The sequence below is a fragment of the Ursus maritimus genome, unplaced genomic scaffold, assembly GCF_017311325.1.
Source record: "Ursus maritimus isolate PB19 unplaced genomic scaffold, ASM1731132v1 scaffold_9, whole genome shotgun sequence".
NCBI classification, from domain to species: Eukaryota; Metazoa; Chordata; class Mammalia; order Carnivora; family Ursidae; genus Ursus; species Ursus maritimus.
This window is the reverse complement of record NW_024427107.1, coordinates 67055077-67068557: the sequence shown is the minus strand read 5'-3', so window position 1 is coordinate 67068557 and position 13481 is coordinate 67055077. Positions and strand designations below refer to the sequence as shown.

The following is a 13481-nucleotide window of genomic DNA, read 5'->3' as shown; positions in this document are numbered from 1 at the left end:
TACACTATTCTTAACTTAGGTCCATTTCACTGGAGAGGTTACCCTGGTGATTACCTCAAACACGTAAAATCCAAATTTTAAACACAATGGCAGGAAACCAAAAATGGGTAGGCATATTTCTGATTCTCAGAGAGTACAAAGGGGCCCCTGAAGACTGACAGCACTGGAAAAACAGAAGAAACGGGTTTGTTTCTTTTTTTGAAGAGCAACCAACCTCAAACTTACTACTAATGACTGTTTCATTTCAGTCTACCCACGTGGTTTTGTTTCTTCTACTCTGTAAATGTGAGCCTTTTTGGTCATTCTGACAGATTTTCCAGCACTAAAAATATCAGGGGCTTAACTGACAAATCATGGGTATTTTTGACAAGAGAGTAGGTTAGCCCTGGGAAATTCTCCCCACCTGCTGAAAAAAAAAAAAAAAAGACACCTGAGCGTTACAGAGACTCTTTCCGTGGTTGGCCTAAAGCTTCTGTCTTTCTTTACCATCTACCCATACTTATTTATACATAGATGGCATATCATTATTTAGGGCAGTATTTTAGAATGTGCTAATTTTAATTAATCAATATAGGAGTTAATAATTCCGTTTACCTGTGATTTTTCATGCACTAAAAATATATGAGGATGAAAGGTATGCCTGTTTTTCACTAAAAATTAAGTCACTGATCTCCTACTGCTTTCAAGGGCATTGATTGGCACCCATGATGTGAACGCTCAGCTTCCTGATGTGAAAACCGAAGGTGGAGTGTTTATGTAACCCAATGAGTTCCTTCCGCCTCAGAAGTGGTCCTCTACCTTCTACGCTACTTTCCTCCCAACTGGCTTTCACATGCTGTGTTCAGTCAATAAATGCTTACTGGATGGAGACTTTGGGCCTGGCTTTTGGCGCATACGGAGGGTAGAGACTTTCCCCCTGCCATCACAGAGGTTGCTGTGGAGGAGGGAAGCCAGATTTAATCAAATGTGCCCACAAATAAATATTTGTTATGACATTACGAAATAATAAATGCGGCAAGAAAAAGGGGCAGGAGATTTATGAGCAGGTAACAGAGGACCTAATGGTATCCAGTGACTCAGAGTCATGCTTTCCTGTAGGATAATGAAGACTGACATTGAAAGGAAGTGCCAGCTTTAGTTTGCCGGGTGTGGTAGATCAGAAATGGTCAGTTGCCCCCATCAAGAGGTAGAATCAGTTTCCTTACCCACAGAATCTGGGCTAGCCTTTGACTTGAGTATCCAGTTAGAATGTCCAAGTAAACACTTCTGCTCTTACTCCCTTGGAGCACAGCTTTGAGAGTGCCAACTGAAGAAGTCCAGTCCGCTGATGAGAGGTCCCTGGAGAAGACCTGCCCCTGCTGAGTTCTCTGAACCCAACCAACTAACCCCTTGCTCTAACTGTGAGAAACCCTGCCTTAGATCATTCAGCTAGGTCTGGAGGCCAGATGCCTAGAGCTTACAAAAACAACTCTAGCAGATACCGCCGATTCAGGAGCTAGTGAAAAGGCTCATGGTAAGACACTGAGTTTGGGGGTGGTTTGTTAAATGGCAATAAGTTACTGATAAACCAAGTTCAGTCTGGGGACTGGGACTGAATTCTAGGCAGAGGGAGAGATGTAGCAAAGGTCTGCTGAGGGAAGAACGTACTTTTAGGGAATGGAGAGAGGGGCGAAGACAGAAGATTCTGGAGAAACAGACAAGGTTCAAATCAAGCAGACTCTGTCAGAACCCGTAAAAGACCTCCGTTTTTATCTTAAATGCAAAGGAAGGTCATTAGATGAATTTTAAACAGGGAAGTAACATGCTTGGATTTACACATGCGCATAGCTTTTTTCTTTTACCAGACCATAAACCCATTGTGGCAGGGGGTCTATAGGGGACATCCATAGTGGAAACTCAGAAAGCCTTGTTTTGCTGTTTGACTAGATCATCAGGATACCCAGTGGGATAAAGTGAAATAACCCAGGAGTCTGGGCAAGTTCAGAGAGTTGTGTACGATCCAAAAATAGAGGAGATGGGAGGTGAGACACCGCACCTTCTCACAAGTTTAAAACCACTGGAGTGTTCTATTTATGGCTGAAGAAGTCATTCTTTCTACCAAATTCCCATTAAAAATCTGTCTTTGATTCATCTTCTGATCGGCTGGCAGCCACTGCTTTCTTTGCATTTGAACTAGAGTTCCTTTGACTAGGTTGGCTGGTAAATCGGGAGAGGAGACACAGGGGAGGTCAGATGACTCACTGAGCTGCGTCTCTGCCTCCAAAACTGTTAAGGCTTCAGGCCTAGGAGTTACCCGTGAGGCTCCAGAAGAAGTTGTCAGTGTATCAAAGGAGAACCTAGGGAGTCTGATGGCTAGTCTACTTCTTAAACAATGTGAACTCAACAAGGGCTCATGGAAATACCCATGGGATTTGGGGTTAGACTGTCTTAAATTTAAATCCATACTACGCTATTTACAAATCACATGATCGTGTGCTAATAAATCTACGTTTGCTTCAGTTTCTGAAACTGTAAGGGGCACAGGGATAATAAAGTCTACCAACCACATGGATGAAGATTAAATGAAATATATACAAAAAGCATCTGCGCAGAAAGTTGTCAATTAAAACAGGTTTACTTTCCATTATTCTTCAGAGTTTCTGAAGAACTTTGGACGGTAGGTGTCAATGGCATTTGTTTTTTCTCTGTATATTCTTCATACACACTTGAATTCTGTATTTGGCCTCACTGTCGATTTGTTTAATTTCAAATAGGAACATCGTCTTTCCTTGGCTCATGTTTCAACCTTCTCTTTACTCCAGTTCAGTGGTTCTCCACACGAGCTGCACATTAAAACCCCTGGGAAGTTTTAACAAAAATATCAATGTCTGTTTCTATCTCCAGAGATAAGAATGTAATTTGTCTGAATTGTGGCTGGGCCATTGGGATTAGTTTAATAAAATAATCTTTTGTAAATAAGTATGTGCATGAATCCACTGAACTGCAGAGATTTTTTGAGCGGTAAAGAGTGCTACTTATTCCTAGAACTCACTGTTGGATTAGGTCTATAGCCAATGTTATTTCTACTACACCACAGAATGATATAATTAAACCTTTTTGGTCAATATGGTGACTAAATAGGCCTGGGGCCACCTGCTGGGTTAAATGGCTTTGTGGCTCATTAAATGAACACTCCTAGACAGAGCCTAAGGAAAACCAGCCTTGTACCGAAGATGAGGGATAGAAAATAAAAATACAAACACTGTGTTTAAATTACAGGGGCTTATGACCATCTAATACTTCGTCTGTGTGATATCAACTCATGTGATGTGATTTCTGTCGCTTTATACATTTAGACTTCTCGATTTCACACAAAAACGAATTGTTCAATTAGGGTATGCTGCCACCAGGTGGCAATAAGGACCTCACTCGTGATCACCATCTTTGAATAATTGTTCGTTCACACATTTATTCATTCACGGTTATTTGGAAAAGTTAATATACCTTTCACTTACTATCATTTAAAATTCAAAATGTAAACCTTAATAGCATAACTAAAGTGGTATAGTTAATTTTCGTTTCAATAATTATAAAGATTGTATAGATGAGTGTGCATGAATTGCTACATATGGATATGAAACTCTACATGTCTACATGTTTGAATGCTTTTAGAGAAATTAAAATTGAAGGTAAAAGTTCATACCTTCCACACTATCCCTTATTAATGACTTGTCACAACATAACCATGCATTGTTCATTTCTGTGTTCTATAGCCAAGTCTTGCTGTTAGTACCTCTATGAGACTAAGTACTATGATGGAATTTCAGATGAACTTAATATTAAAATTCATTCACATGGATTCTTGAACTTTCTAACAATGAGCATTTCCTACTAAAGAGTTATTAATATAGCTGCTTTCCCACAGCCTGCTAATGAAATTACTTCTATCAACTTTACCTCCTGGTAAGTTATTTTTCACTTCTTTCAACGTAAGAAAAGTACAGAGGACAGTGACATAGCTCTGTGTTATTTCTGGGCATAGTGAGTCTTCATGACCAATTACTCTTAACTACAAAAAAGAAACTCTCTTCCTTCCGCCAGGGGAAGAAGGCAATATCATGATGATGTTGCCATTAGCTATGCACGACTTGAAAGCTATGCACAGTGATTCTCTTCTATCGATAAGCTTGACTTTAATATCATTTTGAGCTTTTGACAGATTATCTTTGACATAATGACTTTAGTAAGAAGCAACTTAGAAATTATTTTAAGAGCATCTTGCTATTCATAAAGAGGAATTGGCAATGCCTTTGTATCTCCCTGTGTGCTGGTATCTTCTAAAGAAAGGAATCTTAATGATACTCCCACCCCCTACGTGACGGCATCTAGGCCAGAAGACATTGTTAAGAGGCAACAGCAAATTGCAACAGTGAATCTGGATGAGTCAGAAAGCCCTGTCTCTGTGCTGAGCATGGGCTATTTGCACTACCTCTGAGGTGATTGACTAGAATTTTGACCAACCAAACCCCTTCATGCTAATTGCTCCCTATGAAAACTAATCATATGTTCTTCTTTATAAATTTGGCACAAAGACATTGGAGGGCCACTTATCCCAAGTTATCCACATGGAGCAAAGCTGAGCAACTTTTCAGGTAATTTTGGAAGCCTGCACAACCTAAAGGAAGGAGAACGGGGCTCAGGGAGATGCTGCTGTTGACGATACTATGTCTATTTTGAGCTCCCTTGTTCCTTCAAACAGATTTCTGTTTAAATAATCTGTGAACCTCAGGAATCTGTTCAGCTAAACTGGCCCAGTCATATCACTTTTAAGACAGCCTTTTTCATGGCATTTACATGCAAGCTGTAAGCTGAGACAGTGTTATCAGACAATGGCCATTTGTGGTTTTGATCTTCATGACTTTGACTCTTCGGAAAAGATCCCAAAGACCCAGGAAACGTGTTAAAAGCCACATCAGATCCGGTCTCTCAAAATTCTGTTGTGGGCCACTCCACAGAACTCTGTCCCTTCATTTTCTATATTCATTCTCCAATTAAAGGACCAGATTTGAGATGCTGAAAATGCTTACAATTTTCTGAAACTGTTATTCTGCTATTTAATGCTTGTATCATTATTTATCTTTTCTTATATTTCTGCCATGTTTCTTCAATTAGTGTGTGATCTCTTCCAAGGCTAGGACCATAGTTTGGCACTCCATGTCAGCAAATTCCTGATTCAAAGTTAGAAGCCCCGGTCCATCTAACTCACTTTTACATTCATTTCTAATTATGCTAATTCTCTCACTATTATGCATTCGTGCAATATTCTTTGAGTACCTGTTCTGTTACAGGCACTCTTCTTGATGCTTAGTATCCAAGAGTAGATGAAAGAGACACAGTCCTTGTCCTCATGGAGTTCATGTTCTAGCAGACGAAGCAAGTGAAATATACAGGAAGCCAGGTAGTGATAAGGAAGAGGCCATCTTGACCAGGTCAGGCTGTCTCCATGGAACCTCAGCCTGGCTACAGTTCCTGCCTATGGCCAGCTGCTGGTATGTGCCTGGTGTGAACCCTAATTAGTGGAATACTGTTTGCACTAAAGGCTCCCTTTCAACCCAGCTAGAATAATCAGGTTTCTTTCCTACTTCCTGCTCTGAATTTTACTTCACCAGGACTAGAATTTTATCTTAAAGGTTCAAGCTCTTGAGTTGAAAAATTATTCCCCGATCAGTTCTTTCCAAACCTCACTGGTAGGGGATTTTACTTCATCATTCCTCCCTCTAATCCTGGCTAAAAAGACACCGCTCCAAAATCAAACCATCACCTGGTGCCAAGGTAGTTCCATTTCTCTGTTGTTTTTTCAATAATGTATTCATATGTTAAACACTAGGCTTATCTATATATACTATATACTAATTAGATGTTAATAGTATATTCATATGTTAAACTATCTGCTATATATGATGCACTTTACTGGGGGAGCTTGTTTGAAATTCAGAATATTAGGCCCTGTCCCCAAATGGCTGAATCAAAATACGGTTTAACAAGATCCCTAGGTAATCCACACGCATGCTAAATTTGGTGAAGGGCTGAAAGTCTAGAGGGATGGTAAGTGAAAGGCAACGAGAAGACCCATCTTTAGCTCTGTGGGGAGATCCAGGTTCCCACCCCTGTTCTCACCTAGAAGCTCCGTAAGAAGAGAACTTACTGGTCTGCTTGATTTGACTTCGGGACTCTGAGTGGTAGGACTAGGGTGAGACAAGTGAGAGACTTGGACAGTGCAACATTTCTGGAGGCACAGACTCTCGGGTGCCCACCCTGCACTAGCACGAATCCGAGGGTTTGTGCCTCCTTCCATTATGTACTCATGGGACCCTGCTTGCCTCACCTTAGGCCTGACCCCAGGGAGTGCCCAGACTGATCATTGATGGAAGGTTACCCACCTGAGTGTGAGCCTCTCTCCTCCCTCCTTTCTGTTCCTTAGGAAAAGCCCCTCTAGATGTGCTTTCTTGTGCTCCCCCTCTACTCTTTTGCATCTATCGTCTGTGGCTTGATAGTCAAATTAGGGAATAAAATGGAATGGAATGGAATGAAAAGGGTTGCAGAGCCCTTTCAGTCTATTAGTTGGGTCCTGTAACTCCACTCATTTCACTAAGAGTTCAGAACACTACACCAACTCAGGATGACCTAGGTCCTTTTTAGTCTTGTCAAGGGTCCTTGTGCATATATCTTCCTTGATAGCCACATAGAGGGGTGTTTGGAAAATGGGGTAAGATTCAGGCATTCCTGCTTCCCCAACTCCTTACCAGAGAGTTCCACATTGAGAGATACTGGGAATGTACCTGTTATTTATAGGGTGTTGATTTATTTTCTGTTTAGACGATGATCCCAGGAGCATGGCTCCCACAGTAGAGAACCCTGAAGGGAGGAAGTCTGAGTGATTGGTTCACCACAATACCACAGACACCTCCAGCAGGTGTGTGGGACCTGGGGCAGGCTCCTGCACTTTCCATTGTTCACTTTTCTCATCTGTACAATGAGAATCATAATAATACTTCTCACTGTACAGGATTACCGAAGAGATGAAATCAACAAATGCATGTGACAAGTACTTCATAAACTACTGTGCAAATATTCTTGTTTGTAACCTTGTAATTAAGTTTAAAAGGAATGCAGGAAACAGTATTTTTGAATAAAAGAGGCTCAGAGACCTTAAATGTCATCTCAAGGTCCATAGTCTGTAGGTACTGGGGCTGAGGCTTGGACCAGAGTGCCCCACTCCTTTCCCTGCCTCCCCATCACAGTGCCTCTTGGACACGTAGCATAAACATCTCACTGTTTATGTTCTCTGAAATTTGAATGACATACCCTCCACCTTCCATTTACTTTCCCTCTTTCTATCAAGACATCTTTTTAGATTCAGCCCTTTGGAACCTAGAGTCTTCACTAAAATTATTATTGATCAGCTTCTTGCAGAGCTGGAGGTAAGACAACAGCTGAAGCAAAGTGGGCTCTTCCTATTTGCATTTCAGGTGGGTCAGCAAAATGTGGCACTGCAGTTGTGCCTGCGTGGTAATAATACATCTTGGAATTCACAATCCCTCTATAGCAGGCTTGGGCTCACATTCAGGCCAGGCTACAAGGCTCCACATGGACTAACAACCCCCCTGAAGACCCCAGTGATGCCTTCCTGAGCAAAGCAAAAGCCAACTTGGAACTGTCTCCCCGCCAAAAAAAATCACCTCCAAAAGTCTTGCCTGTCCCAGACTATGTACTGCTTAGTTCCTCCAGCTGTATGGGGCCATGTGACACTGCACTGGGCACTCCCTCTGCCTGCTTCTAAAGCTAACCTTCATTAGAGGCTGGAGAAAGTCCACAGACTCCAACATCCTGAGATCATCAGGTGCCCCATTTGTGTACCTCACTTCTGAAGTCCAGATTGATCCCTTAGCCCTGTCCCATTCTCCTGTCTAGAATCTAATTTGGGGACTTTGAAATTGGGATATTGACTTGCTTTTCCTAGATGACCTCCTTAGGTGACGATTAACCAGGCAGACCTCCTGCTTTATATTTCCAAACCCTTTCACCATACTTTCTGTGATTCTCATCCCATGGTCAGTGAACTACCCTAATGATTCATTCATTCCCTATTCCATTCACTCTTTAATTCAACAATGTTTATTGAACATCTTAGGAAGGCATTGAACTCTGCCATGCATTGGGGACATGATGGTGAACACTAGTCTTATGGAGTCAGAGCTTCTTGACAAAGACAGACATTCATTTATCAACATGAGATATTTGTTAAGCACTTGCTATGTGGCAGGGATTGTTCTTAGCATGAGGGATACAGTAGAAAATGAGCAGGTATAATCTTTGCCGTCATATAGTTTACATTGTACTGGGGTAAGGTGGGAAGGAGAGCAACAGACACAAAATAGTAACATGTCAGGTGGAAGGAAGTGATAAGAGAAAATTAAAGTAGGAGATGGAGGAAACAAGCAATGAAGAGTTCTATTTTACATAAGATGATCAGATATGCTTTCTGAGAAAGTGACACTGGATCCAAGACCTGAATGAAACTAGGAAGCAAGTTGTACAAATATTTGGAGGAAGCATATTCTGAGAAGGGACAGCAAGAACGGAGACCCAAAGACAGGGGTGTGTTTGAAGTGCTTAAGGATCAGGAAGGAGGGCAGTGGTCAGGAAGAGAAAGGGCAAGTGGTGGAGGTGAGGTCAGGCAGAATGTAGAAGCAGGGAGTGGTGAGCAGTTTTGTATAGAGCCCTGTCATGCCCTTGTGGGAACTTGGGTTTTACTGAGAGAGATGAGAATGCACCAGAAGGTTTCGAGTGGAGGAGTCATCTGGTCTAACCTTTGTGATGACTCCTAAGTGAGAAGAAGGTTGTTTGGACCAGGGTGCTGGTAGTGGTGTTGGTGAAGGTATTTTGAAGGTAGAGCTTTCAAAATTCACTGAATGATCAGACCTGGAGTATGAGAAGAAGAGAGAGGTCAAAGATGACTCTATGACTTTAGTCTGAAGCACAGGATAAATGTGGATGTCATGAAACAAATAATCTCCCAATAAAGGGTAACATTATAAGCTGAGGTCAGTCCTATATTTAAAAGACTCTGAACCCCATAACTTATCAATCTCACTTCCATCATTCCCCTTTTCATCCTCTGCTATTCTACTAACCACTTTTCCTCTTATCACAGGCACTTTGTACGAGATGCTTCTTGTTAAGGACTTTGGGTATTATCTAAGAGTGTGGAAAGCAGGTGTTACACAATGTAGTGAAATGATAATATTAGAGCTTTGGAAAGCTCCCTTTGACTGCAGGTTGAGAATGGATTGGGGAGGGATACTAGTTAGGAAATGATCACAGAGATAGGTGAAAAGATGATGGCTTGGACCAAAGTGGTAGCACATTAGATAAAGCCTGAGGTGGGACCATACTGGAGGCACCAAGGCCTAGGGCCTTCCTAAGTAACCCAGCTGCCATGTTGGCATGGCTATAATTAGTAGGTCAGAAAGGACTAAATTAGAGTGTGGTAGGAGAAAGGTAGGGGGCAACCAGCCAGTATAGATTAAGTACAAGAGGAGGTTAAATGTGGTCTTTTGGGTGGAGCCCTCAGGAAGCCATGAACTATTTCCAGGAAGAGATAACACATTTCTTTGATGCCCCAGTGGTTTTTAAATTTTTCTGCATGAAGTTCACCACTTTCTACACATGCACTCCTCTTCACACCCCTCCCCCTTCCAGGACTGCCTGAAACTCTTCATTCCTGTCCAAGTGCTGGTGTCCTTGTCTATGCTCTGGTGACCTCCTAACAGCTTGAAAAGAAGGCAGTATTGAATTGCATAATGGTTAAGAACACTGGCTTCTGAGTTGGACTAATTTGAATTTGAAACTCATTTGTACTACTACTGAATTACTATGTGGCTTTGGGCAAATTACCTAATTTCCTGGAACCTCAGTTTTCACACCTGTGAAATGGCAAAAATTATAACACCCATTTCATAGGATGGTTGTAAGGATTTAAAGAGAAAATGCTTAGGAAGCATATGATGCAAAGCCTATCCAATAATAATAGCTGATATTATGAAGCTCATCATTTGTGATAAGCAGGGTTCTGAGAGCTCCAAGTACATTAACTTATTTTATCTTTCAAACTATCCTCTTATCTACAATTCACCGAGGAGGAAATTGAGGCACAGAGAGGGTTAATAGCTCACACAAGGGCAAAATACTACGTAGCAGTAGAGCCAGGATTTGAACTCAGGTAGCCCCTCTCAATCAGTAGATGATACAGACTCTCTCAAGTGGTAAATACCAAGCAAAAGCAGCTACTTGTATCCTCACTAGACGTTCTCTAGAATAAGCATTCTGGCATCTCAGTGGGGTGGGGAGGTCTAGTTATCTGAATTTCTAGTTGTATGGCCACCTTTCTTTGTTAAGAATATTTCTAGAAGAAGTGAATCCACTTTTTAAAAAATCGTTAGGTTTCAAAATAATAGAATAGGTGCTCAACTGTTGAAAGAGAAATGAATGATCAAGTTGTCTGTAGTGGCCCTTAGGAAGTGTTGAGCATATGAGTACTGGAATTAGGAATGGTTAATAGGTGAGGAAAGCCCCCAGTGAGACATGGTTTAAAGGGGGTAAGGGACAATGTGGTTCTGAATGTGTTGAATATGGCAGCAGAGCTGAGTGCCTTTGTGACCATGCCCTGTTTCGTCATGTTTGTATCAGAGCAGTGCCTCCGCCAAGTTTTCCAGTCTTTTTGTAGGTGACATTTAGTGCCTAGAATACAGTTTATACCAATCCTAATATTTCTACATGCAGTGTCATAGGTTATGAGTCCCTGACATGGTGAGAAGTGGTTTGCGTACTGGGTCAGCACACAGGAGCTCCAGCCTAACCACCTTGGTGTAATTCTGATTCCACTACTTCTCAGCTGTGTAATCTTGGGCAAGTAGGTTAACCTTCTGGTGCCTCCATTTCCCTATTTATAATTGGAGATCAAAATAGGACTTATCCGATTTGACGGATGTGAGAATCAAAAGAAATAACACATACAAGGGGTTTAGCAGAGGCGACACTATCATTGGTTGTTGTTACTACAGAGTGCCAGTTGTGTGCCATAATCATAAGGTAGGTGACCATCCACAGAATAATTCAAGGAAGGCACAAAGCTTTTTTAGGTCCTAAGTTTAGGTCCCTAAGTTTCTAATCATCTGGACTACAATTATGATGGCAATTTCCTGAGTCTGCTAATTATTTTCATGCCAATTAAACAAATTGCTTATCTATATGTCAAAACCATTTAATGAGAAAGTCCATCCCATTGTATTGTATTCTGCATCCCATTTCGAAATTTTGACATAACAGTATGTTTTATATCGCAGTCTGTTCTAGCCCACTTCATTTCATTCTGTTTGCATTCCATAGTATATTTCACACCTAGTCATTCCACACCACTTTATATTTCATTTATTCACTCCCCATATTCCTTTTGATTCCATTCTATTTCATAGTTCATCTTACCTCATCTGATTTTATTTATGTATTTATTTTGCTGTTGTCTTTACTTGACAATCAGTCATTAGTTCTCATCCACGTTAACTCTCAGTCAATTTTTGAAGGTGGTGACAGATACATAGGTAACCAACGTATAGAGCTTGTTTGGTGGATCTTCATCCTTGTGATGTTTTCCGGGCAACTGCACACAGACACAATAGGGAATATTCCTCATTCCTTTGGCCCAGGCACCTTTGTCAAACCTGGTGTCGATGCACACATCTGGAGTTCCCATCTCCTTCACGGCAAATCTCCAGATCTGTTTGAGGGCCTGAGTGGCACATTTCTTGAAACCCACTCCATGGATGTGCTTGGGAATGTTGACGGTGTCTTCTCCAGTTGCCACCTCATTGATGGCAGAATGGCCTTTCTTCTTGCCACCCTTCTTTGCAGGAGCCATTCTGCTAGCCCCTTTTAGAAAAGCACTCCATCTCATTTTAATTTATTATTTATTGCATTTACTGTCAAATTCCATGATTTTCTACTGCAAATCACCCCCCATCCCATTCTATCCCATTTCCTTCCTACTACATTCCATTCCATTTTATCCAATTCCACATGTCTCTCAGGTCATGTCAGTATGGGGATAGGAAAATGATAACAATTTCCATGTTTCTTTTGCTCTATCCCCACCTATTCTCTGTGAGTACATTCCCCTCTCAAATTCTTCCTGAATAATTCTGGGGGTTTCTCAACAATCTATGGTCTAAACTTGTAATCTGATATTTTTGATCATTTACAACATTTCCCCTCTCCTGCTCCAATTTGCTGTCATGGCACCTCCAGCTTGAGCAAGTTACACTAGTGGCAACTAGTCAGGGACAGTGTAGGCACTTAAATCTCAGACTTTCTCCTCTACTGATGACATGTCTCCCATTGAACAATGCTCTCTTCTACAAATATAAATGGTTGTAGTTTCTTCCTCCTATTTTCCCCCTTTAATGGGTATAATTGGGTCTATCATTACATTCAGTATCTAGGCCTTCAAGAAATAAAAATACCGGTGCTTTCAGAGGTCTGTTCAGGCAACTTGCACAGTGACCATGGAGGTAAATTATTTGGTTATATAAAGACTGAGCAGAGAGTGGGCCCTGTAACCAACTAGGACACTTAGCACCCAAAAGATGGAGTGTGGGGGGCATATTTGTTCTACTCAACAGTGACACCTGTTGACCCAGATGGAAACATATGTATTCTAAGTGGAGTTGGGGCAGGGTTTTTGGGATTAAACAAAAACAAGCAATAACTCAAATGGACAGCAAAGAAAATAACATATAGAAAAGCCATCTGCTCCCATTTGAGTTGGTTCCCCTGCTGCCAGAACCGAGTTAACATTAGCCAGGATAAAACTACATGTTAACAGAATTGATGCATGAAAGCCTCTACAGAATATTTAATCAACATTTAAAGACAAACAATGAATTCTGGTCAGTTTAGAGAAACTGAAGCCCATACATACATACATATACTGTATGATATATATCATACATTTATATTTATAGTGATGGAGACTAAACCAGGAGTCAATTTGAATAAAAAACCAGAAGACTTTTCACTGCAGAGCAGTGATTCTTATTTAAATTTTGTCTCCTTATGAAAACAGAATCATATCTTTCTCCCTCCCTCCATCTGTCTCTCCCTTCCCCTCTCCCTTCCTTCCATCATTCTTTTTTACAAATACATATCACATAGGTTTATTGACACCACTAGTCAGACCCTGGACTAGGCATTGGTGATGAGGACAAAGTGTTCTACACATAATGGAGTTCATCAACTATCAGAGAGCCATTCTTTTTTTTTTTTTTTTTTTTTTTTTTTTTTAAGGAACACTACATAAAAAATACTGTGTGGTGACTAACATAACATAGTAAAAAAAATCAATATATAAAAAAGTATAATTAACATACAGCGCTATATTCACTTCA

The 13481-nt window shown here is 41.0% G+C and overlaps 1 protein-coding gene across 1 annotated transcript; it reads right to left on the bottom strand.

The window, feature by feature from the left end:
• Positions 1-11608: 11608 nt before the first annotated feature.
• LOC103661686 (60S ribosomal protein L31-like) lies at positions 11609-11956 on the bottom strand. The gene has a single exon (XM_040625724.1). The coding sequence runs from the start codon at positions 11954-11956 to the stop codon at positions 11609-11611; it is 348 nt and encodes a 115-aa protein (XP_040481658.1).
• Positions 11957-13481: the final 1525 nt, after the last annotated feature.